Below are 21,417 nucleotides of genomic sequence, written 5' to 3'. Positions count from 1 at the left end.
CTGCTCTTACTTATATATTGATGGAAAGAACAATGGGATGTGCTGTAGAACTTTGGGCTATACGACTTCCTGCCTTCAACTTTACTCGTACCCTAGAATATCATAACTACCTTTTTCATTCAAGTTCTCATTGGCAAAAGCAGACCAAGGCGAGCGACTCCTTCGGATGCGTTTCCACGATGGGCCACCCCCTGTGTTTAGCATTGCAGTGTGGCATGACTTGGCTGGAGTTGCTCGTTGGTTGTTCGTTGCTTTCGAGGAAATCCGTGTGACATTGTGGGATGTTTGAATCTATTTGACCAGCCATAAGACGCATTTGGCTATTCCTTTATTCCAACCAAATTATCTACAAAATGAACTAAACCGGCATGATGTGTTTGCACGATGTCCCACGGCATTGCCTCGTCTAATGTATGATCCTCCGCGTTCAAAAGATTATTAACCCTTTGAACTCGAGCAGCCGTTTTACCGGCCACTATTCAAACCTCCATATACCCGAGTGGGCAGATTTTTCTCCAGGGAGCCCAGGGTGGGGGAGCCAAAAGTCCATGGAGGTCAGAGTTCAAATGGTTCATTGTTTTCTAACTCAAATGTTATATACAGTACATATATTTTGGGGTGATGGGAGGGAGGTGGTGCTTACATACATACACTTCTGACCCATGAGTGCTCAGATGGGCCTGAACCAGCCAAAGCTAAGTGGAAAAGAGGTATAAAAATGTTGGTTGGCATATTATATCATTCTACTAAAAGTTTTGAGGTATGAATACAGATTGGTCATTGAAATAAAAGACTAACTAGAACAGCACCCAGTAGAGCGCATACTTCCGCATGGCTGAGCAGTTTACATTTCATAGCCCACTGATGGGCTGGATCTATATCCGTACCTTAAAACAAAATCGAATTGGCTGGTTCTTGTTACCTACTGAAGTAAATCCACCAAGTTTTGCCGAATCCATCCAGAACCTTTTGAGATATCATGCTATATATATATTTTTTTTATGCCTGATGTTGGCTTAATGGTTTGGGTGGTGGGCTTGGGATCCTAGGATCCTAGGATCCTGAGTTCAAATCCCACTCGGCTGTTGAATTAATACCAGGTGGGGTTGACTCTGCTTATCATCCTTCTGAGGTCGGCAAAATGAGTGCCAGCTTGCTGGTGTCCTGTGTCAGAGTGACGACCGGCCCAGGATTGTACCCAATAGCCAAGGAGACTGTTTAGGCAGCACCAACACTCCACACAGAGTATGGTCCTGATGGATGGATATCGTTTTTGACCCTAATTCTCAATGGTGAAGAATCTCTTTAAAATTCTAGTATCTGGATCCGAAGCTTCACCAAAATCTAATCAATTCATCCTTATCACGCACCCAACCTGTCCACCAAGTTTCGTCCGAATCTGTCCATAGCTTTTTGAGATCTCCTGATCACAGATAGACAGACAAACAAATAAGGGTGAAAATATAACCTCTGTCCACCTTTGGTGGCAGAAGTAACTAGTAGAAAGCTAACAACTTCATTCACTGTGACGTTTGAATGACGAATAGTTCTTCTGATCTACAAAGATGATCAACGAGGGCTTTGTTTGCACAGGGGTATGCATGGAGCTGAGTGGGCAGCAACAGTCCATGCCTCGTCCCATGGTTATCTTGCCATTTATGCGCCACGGAGACTTGCACAGCTTCCTTCTCAGCAGCCGCCTTGGAGAGACCCCTGTTGTGAGTTCACTGTGTGTGTTCGCATGTAGAAAGTGCTGAAGCTATTTCCTGTTATTTGCTTCAAACACAACGGGTACTACTTTAAAGAGACTCAATAATTGTCATCCATAATTCGGGCCTTGTCTGTAAATTGTCATCCCGGTACTTTTGCACATTGGGTGTTATGTAAACGCATATGCTGTCCTTTGGAAGGGGACTATGAGGCAGCTTTTCCGCATGCTACCACTTACCTGTGTAAGTTGAATGCCTTCAAAAAGAGTAGACTGTTGTATACATGTCCATGCCCTTGTCAAATTGTATTTCTGCACTGGCTGAGGGCAGCTGTGACCGTGGAAACTTGTCCTGAATGATCTTTTAGCCTAAAACGCAGATGATTCATGCTTGTGGGTGAGTACCCTGCTGCTGGGGTATGCTATATGCAATGCAGCAGAAATAGTAGTAGTTGTAGTCGCACGTAGATAAACTACTATCCGAGGAGAAAACTCTGGATGACAGCCAAGTAAGAGTGCTGATGCCCTTTGAGGAATACTTGGGTAAGGGTATTTACTCGTATTTGTTACGAATTCTGTGAGTGTTAACAATGTGGGATTTTGTTCAATGGTTCACGCAGCTAACGTGCCATCCTCCTTTTCCCCCTGTACCCACAGTTTGTGCCTCTGCAGACGCTTGTTAAATTCATGGTGGATGTTGCTCAGGGAATGGAGTACCTGTCCAGCAAAAACTTCATCCACCGTGACCTTGCTGCCCGTAATTGCATGTGAGTTCCGGCCAATGTGTTGCACCCAAACCCTACATTAACGGAACGATGTAAAGACCTGGAAGCCCCAAGTATTAAACTTGTTTTTTATTCCGCAAGGTAAAAGTGAAGATGCAGGTAAAGGCCATTTTGGCCATGTCCATGTCCCAGCGGAGATCTCGGCGACAGTACTGGAGCACAATGGCCTACTAATGTCAAGGGACACCATGTAAATTTTAATGTCCATAAACTAAATGCAGAATGGGTTGTGCAAAGGATGGCATGCTCTTCTTTTCTTCATCCCCCCCCCCCCTGTTTGTTCATTCCCAAGCTTGTTCTGTCCAACTGTGACTTCACTGTCAGTTCATTGCCTTTTTACCCAATGTCACTTCACTTCACTCCTCCATGAGTCTCGATGTTGTTTGAAAATGCAGTACTCTTGTTGGCACTGCATCGAGCTGGCAGTCTTAAGTTGAGTTAAATCCCGAGTTATGACGTACACGAGATATTTGTTATCATGTAGGCGACCGGCTAAACCATATTGTCACCTTGAGCTGCGGCTTTGAGCAGCGTGAGCGAAGAGCTTATTTCTGTAATAAATTATGCTTCATTGTAATATACTACAAGCACCCACTCCCTTCCAGAGCAACCAGAGGAGTCCTATTATTGTCTTTATGAGTATTAATATCATAGTAGAGTACCCGCCCTACAGCATGCAAGAGCTTCTGCTGATCCATCCTTTTATTTGAGTGGTGTATAGGCAACAGACCACTGCCTCGATCGCTCACACAAAAAAAAATCCCAGGGTTTACATCTAGTATATATATATATATATATATATATATATATATATATATATATATATATATATATATATATATATATAATACATTGTGGTTATATAGCTCGGATCATTCCAATTGTGCCCTTCGTGCTGCCCCCAAAGGAAGAAAATGCTATGATGGGTGGGAATTTTTTTTTCTTCAAAAATTGATGAAATCTAATGCAACTCTAGAAAACACATCTTCAGTATGTGTGTATTAATCTCTGAAAGTTTCAGCTTCCTTGGTCAAATGCTTTCAGAGGAGTAAATGAAACATACACTCATACATATAACATACTTTCCCTCCATTATATAAAGATTACGAGTTTCCTTACAAGGATCTTCAACACAGGAGGAAAGCCTGGTGTTGGCTTAGTGGTTAGGTGGTGGCTTGGGATCCTAGCGTCCTGATGGTGTTGGCTTAGTGGTTAGGGTGGCGGCTTGGGATCCTCAGGTCCTGAGTTCAAGCCCCGGTGGCCGCTGAATTGATATACACCAGGAGGTTGACTCAGCCTGTCATCCTTCTGAGGTCGGCAAAATGAGTACCAGTGTGTTGGTAAGGGGGACACTGCATCAGCGGCATTGCCACGTCCCAACCAATGATGCAACCAGCAGCCTGTGGCTGCACTCAATGGAGAGAACACAGGAGGAGGCCATTAGGCCCATCAAGCCTGTGCAATGGTTGGAAACCTATGGTGGTTTGTCCATACTCTATCCTTTGCAAATACCAAGTGTCAAGCAAGGAAGCAGCCCGTACCATTTTAAAAGTCTTTGTTATGACTCATGACTCGGCCGGGGTTCGAACCACAGACCTCTCAGACTCAGAGCACACTCTCTAACCATGACACCACTGAGTGTGGTTAAAAGAGAGGATGAAACATTGTTAGATTTCTCTTCAGGTATCATATTTCAATACGTGACCGAGTCTTCATCTTTCTGTTTTGAGTCAGTACAACCTGATTGAGATGACTGACGACATGCCGGATCTCTCTTCGTCTACCATCGCTAGTTTTAACTATTTCATTCTGCTCTTTTATCTCATCTTGTCAAACTTGTTTTCTGAGTCTTTCGACTTGTATTTCCTACTTTCACTCATTTCTGTCTTTGCCTGTCAAGCTTTTAGTAACTGTAAAAACCCTTTGCATTTCATTGTGACGCCGAGCTTTTTAGTGTTTTTATTAATTTATTTTTGTTGCGTCTTGTTCTTGTCTTTGTCTGAAATAACTTTTTTTTTACAAGAATGATCTCGATATCAATTTTTACAAATGCACGTGACCAATTTACCTCGTTACCTTTAGGTCGTGATCTATGGTATAGTATTCCTGAAAAAGTATGGTTGTTGATATAAGCTTTTGTAATGCAACCTAATCGTATTGACCTACCGCTTTGAATGGAATGATGTCATATTGATTCAAAAACAAAAAAAATTCCGATCGAGTGTTACTCCTTTTGGTCAATAAGACTACTTTGATTAAAATGACAATCACTGAATGGCTGTGATTTTGGGGGTTTTTTTTCCAAGTACAGTGTGACCTGTTTGCACCTCAGAAGAGATTCTTTAAAAAGTGTGTTTCACGATGACTAGTGGGATGACAAAAAAGCCCTTTGTGCCCTCTGCCAGGCTGCATGAAGACATGGTGGTGTGTGTGGCGGATTTTGGTCTTTCCAAGAAGATCTACAGTGGAGACTATTACAGGCAGGGCCAGATCTCTAAAATGCCTGTCAAGTGGATTGCGCTCGAGAGCATGGCAGATCGTCTGTACACGACCAAGAGTGATGTGGTACGCAAGAGGCACCAAACCATTCCATTTTGAACATCATTTACAGGGGCACACGTATGCTCGATATCCCGATATCATTATCATCATGTACCATCCTCTGTACATTGTGCCAGTTCTGCCAAAGCACTTCAATGGCTGTGGTTTACAATCCCGGACAGGTCACCACTCCGACACAGGAAGCCGGGGTAATAATTTGAAATTTGGCCATGTTGCCGACGATAGCTCGCCCGCTCTTCGTGAAGGATGCCGTGGGATCTTTAGCGTTTAGCAACTAATGGCGGCAGATGGAATTCCCGTTTAGCGTCCATCCGAGGGATGGCACACACATTGATGAATCACCCTGCCTGCGAAACACCGGGATGACAGTTTATAGCTGGGTCAGGATTTGAATCCAGGCTAGACAGCTCAGATGGGAGTGTGCATACCCCTAAGTCATCCTGCCAGCCCAATATCCCCCATAAGGTTCAGAGTAATTCTCCGCTTTGGCTGACGAGCATTTCAACTTACTTTTCCTTTACTTTTTACTGTACGTTTTAAAACCACCACCATCATCATACCGTACAGTTAGTTATATTTGCACTGTATTCTTATGGGTCGTACAAATTAAGGGTCCCCTTACTTTTTTCGTTGCTCACCTTCAAACCTGAATGATACAACGATCTAGTTTTCTTTTATTTCAGTAATTAAGGCACAAAATTGAGATTCGTTAATTTTGTACACAAGGCTGCCTTGCGGTCGTCATGAACTGAATGAAGCAACGTTAAGTTAAATAAATACCTTGTGCTATTGTTTGCCTGTATGCTCTTCATAGCGGAGTACAGAGCCTGCCTTTTACACAGAGAAGGGTGAAAGTGCAACTTGGTGCTGCTCATTTAAAAAAATATGTATTGTAGTTTTTGCATTGTTATCTTCATGTTGATATTTCCCAAGCTGCACCTTTCCAGTCTTTCCCACCAATCGGTTTGAAGAGCAGCAGACTTGGTGAAGATATTATCAAATGGCCGGGGTCGACATGATCCGTGCAGCGTTTGGAAGGTGTAACCATGCCGTATGGTGAGGTACACCGAAACCGTGCCCCGTAGGTGCGCGCCGCACTGTGATCATCCAGCCGATTAGAAGGCTCGAATGGTGGAACAAATTGTGCGCATGAAAGTTAAACAAACACACGTAAATTGAATCGCAGTACAATTCCTGATTACAAACGTCGATCCTTTGTATGATACAATTTGAGGTTGGATTTAAACGAGAGAGTTCAAAGAACACCTTACCTCATACTGTCTTGACAAACAAGGACATGGGGCGGGGTCTACCAGCGGCAAATTTGATTGGTCGTGATGATGTAAAATGCTGTAATATTTTGTCCAAATACTGCTAAACTGAAGGGTTTTGAAAGTGTCAAAAGGGTGATTTGTGTTCCACGGTGTTCAAATATACTAGCACCCTACCCTTATGGTGATTGTGTCACCTTTCTGTTCCCCCCACCCCCATACTCCCCACACAGTCACCCGTTCAACTCACAATTTGAGAAAATAGTTGGAAATAATAGCAAACCTGCATAAACTCTGCAGTAAAAGCACTACTTGAGAGAAAAGGTAATTCTAAAGGGTATTTCTATCGGGTTCCTAAATTGATGGCCGTAGTATAGAAATTGTGGATGGAGTAAGGTGAAACTCGCACACACGGACACACGTACAGCTCCTTTTATAGTCGAGATAATTAAATTGCAATAAAATAAAGATTTTAAAGGTTGTAGAAAAAAAAAAATTCCAGGTTACCGTCGTTGATGCAGTGTCTTTTACACCACCTTATTTAACACGTTGCATTAGTTCTTCATGCCTGTTTGTATCCTTCTTAAAAACAATACGTTTCCTGTTTGGAATGATTTTCAATTTGGTTTGACTGACTGAAAGACAGACAGAGAAAATAAATGATCTCACTCCTCTCTGCACATGTTTGTTCGGGATGAATCCAAAACCAAATTACTGCTAAACTACAGGTTTGTTTTCCGATTCATGAGCAAAATACACCATTCAATTGAAATCAAGTTGCTCCTCGATCATAAACTCGAGTCTAGGCAGACAGACAGAAGTGAACCAATTGCTGAACCCCGATTTTTGCTTCGTGTGCGTGGGGTAATAATAATAATAAAAATAATAATAATAATAATAATAATAATAATCATCCATCCATCCATCCCTCAGGACCATACTCTGTGCAGAGCTTTGTTGCTGCCTAAGCAGTCTTCTTAGCTATTGGGCACAATCCTGGATGGGTCACCACTCCGACACAGTGTACCAGCATGCTGGCACTCATTTTTCCGACCTCGGAAGGATGACGGGTTGAGTCAACCCAACCTGGTATTAATTCAACAGCCAAGCGGGATTTGAACTCAGGATCCTGACATCCCAAGCCCGCCACCCTAACTATTAACTCAACAACAGGCATATATTAATAATAATAATAATAATGGAGTACAATTGAACTAAGCAAACTGAGCCTCAACGTTATCCTCAATTATCTTCACTTTAAGCACAGTGCTTTACTTTACTGGTCTTGCAAAAGGCTTTATCTTTTGTTGTTCTGTGTCCAGTGCACTGCATTGTACCAGTCTCTGGAGAATGGCACTTGGAATGAGGCAAGAAGAAGGAGAATCTAACTGTGGTTGGTGGCCAAGGCGATCTAGCGATGTGGTAATGCCTTGGCCACACGGTTGCACTCCAAAGATAGATGAATGATGAAAGATTTGATGCAACATCTGTTTTTCTGCCGCTGTGGGACGTCGCAGTGCTGTTTCACATCTACTCGTGACCGCGACATGGTAGTATGTCACAGCTCAAAGGGAAGAGGATGACAATGTGGTGTCATTATTGATGCATGTGGAACTTGGGAGACTTGTGTCTTTGCTTGCCATCAGTGCTGGCCTTTGAAATTCATGAGCTGTGGCTCCGGGCTGAGATGTATTCTTTGTGAGTGATGGCTCAAAAAACTCACTCATTCTCAAATGCTACAACACGATCTTCTAAAACTTCTCCGCAACTGCTCGTCGGATTGAGATGAAATTTCCACCATATGTGCGACTACTCATGTAGAATGATGTAATGATAAGTATGACGTGATAGGTCACGTTGTGTGGAAGCCATTTTGGAAAAACGGAAAAACTTTGGACCTCTGTATCTCTGAAACCGCACTGAGGGGAAAAAATGGAACTTGGCAAATGGCAAGTACTCCTCATGGGGAATAAGTGCAATAATTTTTTTTGCCTTTTTGTCATTTTTTGTCATAGGTGCCTTTGTTATGATGTCATAATTGCATATGGAGAACACTACATCTGATGAGTATGAAAAGTTTTGAAGGTCATTGAGGGATAAAGTCTTCCACAGAAAAAAAAATTGATGACATCATCAGTCACGTGATTTGGCAGCTATATTGTTAAAAAAAAAAAACCTTCAAAAATATTCTTCTCTGAAATGGTTGAACAGCTCGAGGCAAAACTCTATACGCATGACCGCCTCTCCATGAGGAACAAAAGGTTCACATATGACTTCATAGGTCACATGGTTTACTTGCCATATTGGATTTACCCGAAAACCTATAAAAAAATCTTCTCCAGAATGGCTGGATAGATCGACGGGAAACTTCACACAAATGTTCCTCAAACCTTGGGTGTACAAGTTTGTTCAGGAATAATTGATAGGTCATGTGGTTTGGCAGCCATATTGGATTGAAGAATTTGGCAGCCATATTGGATTGAAGAAAAATATTAAATAATGTTTTCTCTGGAACCGCTTAACCAATAAGCATGGGACTTCACAGTTATGATCTAGTAGTGATGGGGAATACATATTTTAAATTTCAACTTGATCGGACACATGGTCTGGCAGCCATAATTATTTAGTTTTTACCTCTGCCACCGAAGGTGAAGAAGGTTATATTTTCACTCCTTTCTGTCTGTCTGTTTGTTTGTTTGTTTGTTTGTTTGTCTGTTTGCGCACACGATATCTCAAAAAGTTGCAGACGTATTCGGACGAAACTTTGTGGGCAGGTTGGGTGTGTGACAAGGACGAACTGATTCGATTTTGGTGAATATCCAGATCCGGATCCGGATACTAGAATTTTAAAAGTGATTCTTCGCCATTGAGTGATGGGGCCAAAAATGATGTATAGCACAATATCTCAAAAAATTGTGGACGGATTCAGATGAAACTTGGTGGACACGTTTGGCGTGTGACAATGAATAATTGATTCAATGTTGGTGAAGATCCAAATCTGAATCCGGATCTGATAATTTTTTAATTTCTAAGTGATTCTTCACCATTGAGAGATGGGGCGAAAAACGATATGTAGCAAGATATTTCAAAAATGTATTGGGCCCGATATGTTCTCGTGGACCACGCATGCATGACAGAGAGATATGCATTCTACTGAGTGCCCTTCTAGTTTATTTTTATCTGGTTAACCTCCACCATCGAAGATCGGAGGTTACTGTTTTCACCCCTTTCTGTTTGTTTGTTCATTACTTACGAAATCTAAAGAAATCTAAATCTAAAGATTTCGTAAGGATATTGATCACTTCCGTTTCTGTTTGTTTGTGTGTTTGTTTGTTTGTTTGTTTGTTTGTAGGCACGATAACTCGAGAACGGAAGAAGCTACCAATGTCAAATTACGCCACGTGATTTAGGAGGGTGAGGCTAGCGCTGATTAGATTTTGGTCAAAATCGGTCAAAGGTCAAGGTCATAGTGAGGTCAAACATAATTCCGTAAATTCATGTGGAGAAATGGAGTATTTTTGCTTCGCTCGACGTTACAAGTTCGTTTTAACTTCGATTTTAATTTTGTCTTCGGTTTTTGCGATCGCTTCGGACGCTTAAAACTCGGTTGTCGAAATTCTGGTAAAAATCGGATGTTTTGGAGACGTTTTAAGATTGTATAAAAAATATTTCACTCGATGAGTCACGGGTCGTCAAGTGATGCAGTGCGCTCGAGCAGACTCGTCGTTGAGTCACGTAAAGGTTTTGCGTGTGCGCGCTGACGGTGTTTTCGATAGAGATGGTGTTTAAAAGTCATTTTTTTATCCCAATAAGGGTTATCATCTCATGCCTGACTCGCTGAGCCGTCGGATTATATGTAAAGATTGTTGGTGGATGGCCGAATATTACGGTTTTGTGACCTTGATAAAATAATATTAAATAATTGCGTGGAGAAATGGAGATTTTTGCTTCGGTCGACGTTACGATTTTTGATGGTTTGGTACAAAATCATCGTAGAAACTTCTGGTTTGCGTCGCTACCTTCTCTGGAGACAGCTTTTATTAGACAATGTCAGAGGTCAAGTTGACGATTTCGGAAGTACCAGTCTATGACTGCTTGTTTGTTTGTTTGTGAACAGTATTACGGAAAAACTCCTCGACGGATTTCGACGAAACTTGGTGGGGGGGGGGGGTTAGGTATGGTCCAAGGATCATGCCATTATATTTTGGACTTGTTCCCCCCCCCCCAAAAAAAAATTGTTAGAGAAAAATGTTTTTTTTAATTTTTTTTGCATTTCTACATGTTTTAAGTGATTTCCAACCCCCCCCCCCAAAAAAAAATTGTTAGAGAAAAAAAAATATTTTTTTTGCATTTCTACATGTTTTAAGTGATTTCCACCCCCCAAAAAAATTGTTAGAGAAAAAAAATTTTGCAATTTTTTTTCAACAAAATTTTGATTTCTTTTTTTGCATTTATACATGTTTTAAGTGATTTCCACCCCCCCCCCCAAAAAAGAATTGTTAGAGAAAAAAAATTTTTGCAGCTTTTTTTTTTTCAACAAAATTTTGATTTCTTTTTTTGCTTTTCTACATCTTTTAATTGATTTCCAACCCCCCCCCCAAAAAAAAAATTGTTAGAGAAAAAAAAATATTTTTTGCATTTCTACATGTTTTAAGTGATTTCCACCCCCCCAAAAAAAAAATTGTTAGAGAAAAAAAAAATTTTGCAATTTTTTTTTCAACAAAATTTTGATTTCTTTTTTTTGCATTTCTCCATGTTTTAAGTGATTTCCAACCCCCCCCCAAAAAAAAATGTTGGAGAAAAGAACAACTCTGTCAGCACTGTTGACATCATATTTAATGAATAAGATATAAGGTTCACTTGAGTGACCCAGCAGTATTTGCGGCGGAGGTTTTGCATTCTCCCGTGTGCTCCCCCTCTAGTTACTTGCTGCAATCGTTATTACCCTACGCACGTGACGCAAAGGCGAAGTTCAGCAATTGGTTCATGCTCACCCGTCTCCGTCCGTCTGTCCACAGACATCAGTTTATGATCGAGGACCAACATGTTTAAATTGAATTATATTTTTAACACGAATTGGAACATCAATACGAAAACGAACCTGCCAATTAACAGTGCTTTGCCTCTGAATCCTTCCCAATTGTTCATGTGCAGAGAGGAGTGAGATAACATTTTTACTCTGTATGCCTGCCTGGCAATCAAACAAAATTGAAAATCATTCCAAACAGGAAACCTACTGATTTTCGGGATGTCATGATGGACACATACAACAGGCACGGATAACTAATGCAACGTGTTAGATAGGGTGGTTTAATTGACACTGCATCAACGGCCGTAAACTTCCGGGATTAATTTATTGATACGACTTTTGCAATCTTTATTTTATGTAAATTGAATTGTATACTTGAATACGGTAGAATACAAATCACCTTCTTTTCACTTCCAAGAACCTCCAGTTTGGCAGTACTTGGACATGTTAAATAAGGTGACGTGTCAGACTACTTCAATAGCGCTAAACTTCTAGAATAGTTTATCAAACGATCTTAAAATCCTTATTTTATTGAACATCACAAAGCAAGCTCCGCTCCTAATATCTTGCTTCTCTCGGAGACCCAATTATCACATGACGTTCTTGTTATTTCTTATAACATTTCAAACTACAACCTTCACTCACGATTCTGCTTCAAAGGAGGAGTCTGTGTCTACTCCAACATCAACATGCCTGCTGTACGCCTTGTGGACCTCGAATCTCCAAACTTTGATGTCATCTGGCTTATATTAAGATTTGTCTCCCAACCATCACTATCTTTCTCTGTTTCACTTACCGCTCTCCCAATTCTACAAACTCTTTTGCTTTCTTTGACTGTCTTGACTCTTGCCATGAGGCCACGACATGCGAACACCCTCGAGCAGAATTTCTCTATCTGACTTCAATGTACACCACAGGAGTGGCTGAAATCTTCCCACACGGATGTTGTGGGGGTTGAAGCTTTTACATTTTCCATTCTTAATGATTTGGAACAAATTATCAGCCACCCTACCCACATCCCAGATCGTCATGACCACATTACCAATACTTTGGATTTATTCTTCACTTCCAATCTGTTGCATTTCAACTACACAATTTTACCTCCAATTGGTTCTTCTGACCACAATCTTGTGAACATCACTTTATTTACAACCACTACTTCTCCTCCGACTGCTCCAACGAAACGCCAATATTGGCATTTCAATAATGCTGATTGGATGAGTTTACAAAACTTCTTATCTGACTTTCCCTGGAAAGACTACTGCCTCTACTCAGGCGATGCCTCTATCTCTGCTGAACGTATAGCTGAGGTTATTGTTGCAGTAATGGAGGCTTGTATCCCCTTCTCTTTCAAGTCTATATCTCTGACCAATTCTTGGTTCAATAATTCCTGTTCTGCGGCCATTCGTTCGATGGATGCCGCATTTGGACATGGAAAAACTCTTCTTCCTCCGACTGACATTCAGCTTTCATACCCACCAAAAATCATTGCAAATATGTTATTTGTGAGGAGAAGCATTCCTTTATTCAAAAGAAATATGACAACCTATTGTCTTCTTTCACTAATATATCTTTCTGGTCCTTAGCCAAAAGTATCACCAACAACTTCTGTTGCTCTACCTTTCCTTCACTTTTCCATTCCGATGATACTACCACTTTCTCTCCGACCGATAAAGCAACTCTTTTTGGTTCTCTTTTCTCCTCTAACTCCACACTGGATGACTCCAACATGCCATCTCCGTCTGATGCTCCCCTTGCCAATCCTATGTCCCTCCCTATAATCTCTTTTCATGCAGTCAAAAAAATACTCCTCTCTGGACATAAGCAAGGCCTATGAGCAATATGGCATTCCACCCCATGTCTTGAAGGAATGTGCTTCAGAACTTGCACCTGTGCTTGCTTATTTGTTTCGTTTTTGTTGAAAAACCCAAATTTTCCTCTTACCTGGAAACATACCTTAATACAGCCTATTTTAAATAAGGGTGATCGTTCAAACCCTTCTAACCACCGTCCCATTGCTCCGACTTCCACTGTTTCCAAAGTCTTTGAATGTCTTCTCAATTCATATTTTCTCCTTCTCCTCCATGAATCTCAGTCTTCTATCGAAACCACCAATACGGCTTTTGCAAGGCAAGATATACAGGTGATATCCTTTCTTACATTATGAATGTCAGGGACTCTTCTTTGAGAGACTTTGGGGAATCCGTTGTTGTTGGCCTTGATATCTCAAAAGCCTTTGACAGAGTTTGGCATCGGGGACTGACATCCAAGCTTCCCTCTTTCGGCTTTCTCTCCGACCGCTCTATCTCTGTTATTGTTAATGGTTCAACATCTCCCCCCCCCCCTTCCCCATCAAGAGTGGTGTCTCACAGGGTTCAGTTCTGTCTCCAACACTCTTCCTTCTTTTTATCAATGAAACCTTCTTTCTTCCACAAATAACCAAATACACTCGTATGCTGATGACTCAACATTACATTCCTCCATGTCTTTCCCATCTGCCCCATCTTCCCTCACTTGATGTACATCTTGTTTCATTACAGCCACCTCTTTAAATTCGGATTTGGTCAAGATCTCATAGTGGGACAAATGTTCAAGTTCAGTTTCATGCTTCAAAATTCTCTCTCTCTCTCTCTGTGTCTCTCTCTCTCTGTCTCTCTCTCTCTCTCTGTGTCTCTCTCTCTCTCTCTCTCTCTCTCTCTCTCTCTCTCTCTCTCTCTCTCTCTCTCTCTCTCTCTCTCTCTCTCTCTCTCTCTCTCTCTCTCTCTCTCTGTGTCTCTCTCTCTCTCTCTGTCTCTCTCTCTGTGTCTGCCTCGAATAAATTAGGAGTCCTGTTCAGATGTCGAAGATTCTTCTCCTCTGAACAGTTGCTCCAACTATATAAAGGATTTATTCGTCCTTTAATGGAGTACTGCTCTCATATCTGGGGAGGTTCCAGCTCCACATACTTACTGGACAGAATTGAATCCAAAGTTATTCGACTTGTCAACTCTACCAATATGACCTCAAAACTCGACCCACTCAAATTACGCCGCAAAGTCGGCTCTCTTTCTCTTTTCGACAGATATTACTCGGTTTCTGCTCCTGGGAACTTGCTGCTTGTGTACTTCCACCATTAGCGAGACCAAGGAATACTCGACAAGCCACGACATCACATGATTATTGTGTGGCCATTGGCAAATCAAGGGTGGGTCGTTATGATGTGTGTTTCTTCCCCTGAATTGCCAAACTCTGGAACTCTTTACCTTCTTTGGTCTTACCAAACACTTATGACCTTCCCCTTTTCAAAAAGTTGATTTTTTTTACTTGCTCAAAAACTCTTAGACTATTCTGTCTTTCCTAACTTTTCTATTAATGCAGTTCTTTTATTGAAGGCTTGGCCTTGATGAGGACAATCTGTGACTGAAGCCTTCAAAATTAAAATTATATATATATATATATATATATATATATATATATATATATATATATATATATATATATATATATATATATTTTGTTACGAATTAGCCGGTTCGGACGGCCTACGCACGACCGCTTCAGCCCAACCGCAGTCGCGCGTCCGCCGAAAACCGGAATTCAGTCGTAGCTTCCTGGACAACTCCGGAAACCTGCTATGGGTGCCTTAACGCACCATAAACTGCCAATATTCTGTCCACGTGGTACAGGGTTAATCGCCGAATCTCAATATACCTAATTATCCACGCAGACAGAAGTACGGAGAATTTATACCTCGACGGAACTCGTACGGAAACGAGCCGCTAAGCGCGCTCGTTCCATGTGCGATGCCGAGCGGTTTTAATCGCCAAGTTCCGTCGGACCAATTGACCACTTTAATTGGCTTTAATAGCCTGCTAATTTCCCGAACGCACCTTGGAAGTCAATGGGAGGAAATGACGCAATGAGCAGATTGACATTCAAACAATGGGGGCATTTATTTCAATAAAGCAATCAATGGGGGAAGGGGACATGACACAAGCAAAGCCTACAGCCGATGTCTATTTATTATGTACAGGCACGCACTGAACCAGCAATTCTACTTATAAAGACAAGGCTCCACAGAACACTCTCATACAAAACCCCAGAAAAGAAACGGGCTCGTGAGCCTTTATTCCAATGCAGAGCCTGGATGACCGAGGGCTCACAAGAGGCCGGGCAGGTTACCTGACCGCCCCTTGTGACGGCTCGAAGGTCTTCGGGTCGGTGACCCCGGATGTTCCTGCTTGGCCCTTGTGTCGCTATGTGCCAGTCGCTTGAGCGGCAGAGCGGCTTGAGCAGCTTGGCGAGCGGCTTGCTCGGTTCCCCTCGATCGTCCGGCCTTCACTGCGGCCTGGTTGGTCGGGCCTGGCTGGTGGCGTGTTCGGAGGAGTGAACGGGTCTTTGCTCTGTTCGTTGATGCTCTTTGCGATCCGTTCACTACCTCAGCGTCGCTCGACCGTCTCAGGGCCGTTCACCCGGACCACGACACAGCTTGCTCGACTCCACCGCAGCTGGCAGGACCTCTGGCGCGTGCTCTCTCCGGCTGTTCTCCGCCGACCTCTGGCGCTCTCTGACTTCTTCGCCACCGACACTCGACTGACTTCTGCAACGCCACCGACACTCGACTCCTTGACTCACTCCTGCGACTCGACTCCGCCCTTTTTATAAGGCTGGGCACCTGACCTTCGAACTCTCACCCGAGGCTGGGGCTCCGCCCACTCTTCATCTCCGACCTCTCACCCCTCGAAAGCCCAAGTCAGTCCCCGCCCCCAAGAAGAAGAAGATATATATATATATATATATATATATATATATATATATATATATATATATATATATATATATATATATATATATATATATATCTCTTCTTCTTTCGGCTGCTCCCGTTAGGGACCGCCACAGCGGATCATCCGTTATGATCCGCATACTGATTTGGCAGAGGTTTTACGCCGGATGCCCTTCCTGACGCAACCCTGGTCACCTCTTACGACACAGGGATAAGGATTGGGTTTCTCCATGATTCCGGGCTGCCCAACACCCTCTCAAAACTTTTTTGCCATCTTTCAACTTTGGTTAAGGTGGGGAAATCGTCATGGCGCACCATCGACCCAGCTCTAGTCATTATCAAATAAATAAATGTGATTTTCTGTCTGTCTGTAACACCAATCATGCCAAAACTATTGGGCCAATTGCCACCAAGCTCGGCACATGGACCAAGTTTGACCGTGTGATGAACATGGGTTACTTGGCTTCATCTGTGGTCGCGGTTGGAAGAGAAGGTCGACGATTATTCATTTCAATACAAAATCCGCATCCCGATTTTAGAATTTTTAAAGTGATTCTTCACCATTGAGAGAAAAGGCCAAAAATATATATAGCACGACACCTCAAAAAGTTGTGGGCGGATTCGGATGAAACTTGTGACTACAGCACTATTATTACTAGCGGGCGCTCCCACTATCTGGGTGGGAGTACCCTTCTCAGACCAACTATGTGGGCAATGTGCTGCAGCACAGTATACCAGTTGCCACCTAAGGTAGTGCTATTTCCACCACATGTCAATTCTGTTGTTTAGTGAAATCCACATTTGCCATCACCAGGAGCAGGAATAAAAATAATAATCTTACTTATTATGATAATGGAGCAATGTGATGAATTGATTTGTGTTTGTTGTTTTGTCCAAATTTCAATTTATCAACAATACAACCTCAGCAGTTTTTGCATGATCGTGTGGGGGTGAAGTGAAGCTGTCATTGAGGTGAATTGTATTATTTGTGCTTTCTTTTTAGTGGGCATATGGAGTCACCATGTGGGAAATTATAACACGGGGTAAAATGCCTTACCCTGGTGTGCAAAACCATGAGATGTACGACTACCTCTTGGCAGGGAACCGGTTGAATCAGCCCCCAGACTGCCTTGATGATCTGTGAGTTTCTCAAATATGATCTTCAGTGAAACAGAAAATGGCACGATTGTATAAAATGTATTTTATTATGCATTTGCTTTCATCTTCAAGGTATAATTTCACATTTACTACCAAATTCACAACATTGATGCCACGAATGCCATCTGGAGGACACCATGCTGCTTTTGGATGCAGCACCTCCTACTGGCGTGGCATCATATTCCACCCCACCTTTTATGAAGTACAGTGGAAAATCGATATAATGCTCACCGGTGGGGTCCAAAGCGACTAGGGCGTTATAAATGATACAGTGCTATACTGATGCAGTGAAAAATATTTTATATTACATCCAAACCAGAGCCAAAACACGTGGACATGTACATCCGCAATCTTGGATTGTTGGGGTTGATGACGAAGCGGTCAAGTTATTTTCTTTTCTTTTTTTTTAAACAAGAAATAAACACAGGAATTGAATGCATATAGAATATATATTTTTTTATGTACAATCGAACATTACTTACAAAATAAAAAATACAAAATGTACATTATCACATAAATCGGTAAAATATTTTACGCTTCCTTAATCACAAAACGGATACGGAATTTATATCTTGAAGAAATCGGTGATCTTGGTTGGTTTCATGGATGCTCTTGAGAGTCTTCGGGTGTCATCCAGAAGGATTTTGACCTGGTGTATCTTCAAACGAAGATTGGGGCATTCCTGCTCATCCAAGGACTCCAACCAACGAAGACCATCAAGGAAAGACTGTTCAGCTTTGGAGTGGAGAGGCTGGGGGAGAGGTTCAACTGGTGCCTCTTCTTCTTCCGACTCCTCTAAGGGTTCCTCTTCCTCTCCAGTTGACAGCTGTTCTTCTCTGAGCAGTTCTTCAGCCAGGTCTCTTTCTTCTTGATCAACCCAGGCCTGGAGAGCATCAAGAGCTGATGTGCCAGGGGCGAGGTTGAGGGCCGTGATGGCAAACCCGCCCACCTCCTCCTTGGATAACCCATTGAAGTCTTCTTCATTATCAGACTTGGGAGGACCGAGGCCTTTCCTCCAGCAGTTAATGATGGTGTCCTTGGTGACCTTCTCCCAGGCTGGCCCTGCAAACTCCATCGTCTTCTTAACGTCCATGGCCTTGAGGAAGACGGTCATCTCTTTCTGCTCCCTGGCCATAGCTTCGCATAATTGATCTTTGTAGAATAGCTTGAAACAGTTGATGACCCCCTGGTCCAAAGGCTGGATCTTGCTGGTGGTGTTCTTGGGCATAAAGGAAGTGAAGATCTTCCCATCCTTGGACTTTAAGATGTCTCCTGATTGATGAGATGGGACGTTGTCAATGAGGAGGATAGTTTTCTCTTCTTGCCCAAGCTTTCTCAGGTGCTTCTGCACAGCAGGGCAGAACCTCTGGAAGAACCAGTCCTTGAAACAGGCTCCTGTCATCCAAGCCTTCCTGGTGTTGGTGTAAATGCAGGGAAGGAGGGATCTGTTGACATGGTGTAGGCACCTGGGGTTTAGTGACTTCCCTATGACCAATGGGGTCATCTTCAGAGACCCTGACCTGTTGGCACAGAGAAGGAGGCTGACTTTGTCCTTTGGCTTCTTGTGTCCAGTCTTTCTTGATGGGTTGTCATCCAGGTCCATAGTTCTGTCTGGAGGGGTCTTTTAGTACAGACCAGTTTCATCTGTATTGAAAACCTGGTCTTCTGTGAAGTTGTTGTCTTCGATTAGTTCATTGAAGACAGAGAAGTAGTTCTTGGCAGATTCAAGGTCTGCAGACTTGGCCTCTCCATGTTGTTGGTTCATGTGGACCCCATGTCGATCCTGCCAGCGTTGCAGCCACCCCCTGGTTAAGCTGTAGTCAGCATCTTCACCTCTCTCTTCCTTGTGAAGATCCTTGATCTTCTTGGCCTGATGAAGGAGGATGGTGCCTGAGATGGGTATGTCAAGCTCTCGAGACTTGCAGAACCAATTGAATAGTTCCTGGTCCAACTCCTGATCCCTCCCAAGCTTGACCCTCTTCCTCTTCATCCCTTCATTGTTGTTGACAGTGACGATGAAGCTCTTGATGTTCTCTTCATCCTTCAACCATCCTCTTAGAGTTGAACCGGCAATGTCTGTATCCTTGCTGATGGTCGCTTGAGTTTCACCATTCCGTATCCGTTTAATTATGTGTAGCTTCTCCTCCATGGAATAACACTTCCGCTTTGGCATGGTGGCGCTAAACTGAACAGCGCAAACAAAACTAACAAATTTGAAGATTTCTCGGCTGGTAGGTGATGAAGATGTCGAAGAACTGGTACAGGAGATGTAATGGGAGCTTAGATTTAAGTTGTTGACAACTCTTCCGAAAGGATGTGGGCGGTAGAGCATGCGAACATTAATCTTGTACAGTACTGTACTGTACTTACGTTGTGTACTGTGTTGCATGGTGTTAGAAGGGAACATGAACGTGAGTTACAGGAGATACGGATGCTATGATTATTTGAATTGAATTGATTTTGTTCATCTCAGCTTCGCCATTTATACGGGAAAGGTGCAAGAAGATGACAGCTCGTGAGTATTTTCACACCACATGTCAACTCAACACAGGGCGATGACAGCTTGAATTTTTTTCGCCACTCAGCGCTATTTTGGACTAACTTTGTCTCTATTTTCTCACTTTTTTGCCTTTAAACATGAAATAGTAGTATTTTTTGGGGTCCAAGGTGTATGAGCGTTATCTCAGTACAAGCGCTATAATGCTTAGCATTATATCGATTTTCCACTGTACATTTAAAGAAAAGTCTGACTGTCGAGGATTGACCTCAGGCAAGACAACTCATTGTGGAGCACACTATCAAAATAACTGTCCCTCCACTATTTAATTGTCCACACATTGCTAAGGTAATTGATGTGTCAAAGTGACGACTTGAGCAGTGCCCCCAATTGGTTTAAAATTTATTTTTTGCACAGGTGTGTTTCTTTTGATTATTGTTCTTTAAAGCCTGGCTGGTTCACAGTGGTCAATGGTCATTAAATTTGTAGTGGTAGCCATAGGAATGGAGGTGTTGTGACATTTTGGGCATGAGTCTTTCTTCAAAGTGAGGTATTGCTTCTTAAAGTGAGGCAAACCTTTAATTTGACAGCAATTGAATCGATAACTCCCATCTTCCTTTTTGTAATCTGTTACGTGTCACTGCATGCCTGTAGGTATTGCATCATGCAAAGCTGTTGGTGCCTCGACAGTACGAAGCGACCTTCGTTCTCAGAGCTTCGTGCCTACCTCCAGAAGCTGCTCAAAACCCTGCCATCATCAGATCGACAACAAGAAATCGTTTATGCCAACACAGGCGCCCAGGCTTTCGCACATGAAAGTGGGGGATGCTGCGGGAACACGAAACTGGATGCAGAGGTGCTGACGTGTGGGAGCGAATGTGGTACCGAGACTGTTTCAGCAATGGTGCACACAATTCTGGGCAATGCCTACAAGTTCACTGAAGTTCCAGAGGCCATTGAAACAGAGGTGCCGGTCAGGCCTGCAGCCAGTATGGTGCCTGTTGAGACATTTGACGAGGCGAGGACTGAGCACTTGGCCACAGCCAATGGGTTTCTTACCACACTGCAGGACAGCTCGGTTTCAGACAGTGCACACAGTGGATACATTACCGTAATGCCTTTGAAAGTAGACGTGTAAGTATTTGAAATAGAAACACCATGGACTCCTGTTTGGGAACTGAGGGTGAATGAAATGGTCACTTTGGAGATGCTCTGCCAGTCGTGCAGAGCGTTGAACTTTCTGGTGTAACATTCCTTTGGTGTGCACATTTGAGCAAGAGACAATGGCAGGTTTTTCATTTCCCAGCTTCGGCAACTATGCATGGCCTTCTGACACAATCCACACATTTCATTCCATTTAATCGAGAAAACACAAGTGGAGCATCATTTCTTAATTTGAAAAAGAACTTGTTGGTTTATGACTGAGCATTTGCACGAGACGCAGAAGAAAAGTTGCTTTTGGATTTAAATTTCCGACATCCTTCCTGGTGTGAACAAAGTTCATCATCTTGTAACCGAAACCAGTTTTCGGTCATTCACTGTGACCACACAGGAGTACCATTTAATTTAATTAGGTATAAGCAATGTTAAATAAATAAACGAGTTCTCTTGCCAGGAATTAAAATGCAGGAGGATGCCATTC

At 42.6% G+C, this 21,417-nt stretch overlaps 1 protein-coding gene across 3 annotated transcripts in view; it reads left to right on the top strand.

Moving 5' to 3' along the window:
- Window positions 1–21,411, top strand: part of LOC147023727 (tyrosine-protein kinase Mer-like) — a 119,375-nt gene extending 97,964 nt beyond the window's left edge. For all 3 annotated transcript variants that reach the window (XM_085889474.1, XM_085889475.1, XM_085889476.1), the window contains 5 exons: window positions 1,594–1,718; window positions 2,366–2,475; window positions 4,899–5,058; window positions 17,124–17,260; window positions 20,430–21,411. In XM_085889474.1, the coding sequence (XP_085745600.1) occupies window positions 1,594–1,718; window positions 2,366–2,475; window positions 4,899–5,058; window positions 17,124–17,260; window positions 20,430–20,913 (1,016 nt within the window). In that variant the 3' untranslated portion in view covers window positions 20,914–21,411. The remainder of the gene's footprint in view (window positions 1–1,593; window positions 1,719–2,365; window positions 2,476–4,898; window positions 5,059–17,123; window positions 17,261–20,429) is intronic.
- Window positions 21,412–21,417: the final 6 nt, after the last annotated feature.

The sequence above is a fragment of the Eptatretus burgeri genome, chromosome 7 (genome assembly GCF_056783735.1).
Source record: "Eptatretus burgeri isolate ZD-2024b chromosome 7, Ebu_testis_v1, whole genome shotgun sequence".
Taxonomy (NCBI): Eukaryota; Metazoa; Chordata; class Myxini; order Myxiniformes; family Myxinidae; genus Eptatretus; species Eptatretus burgeri.
This window is presented reverse-complemented; position numbering and strand designations above follow the sequence as displayed.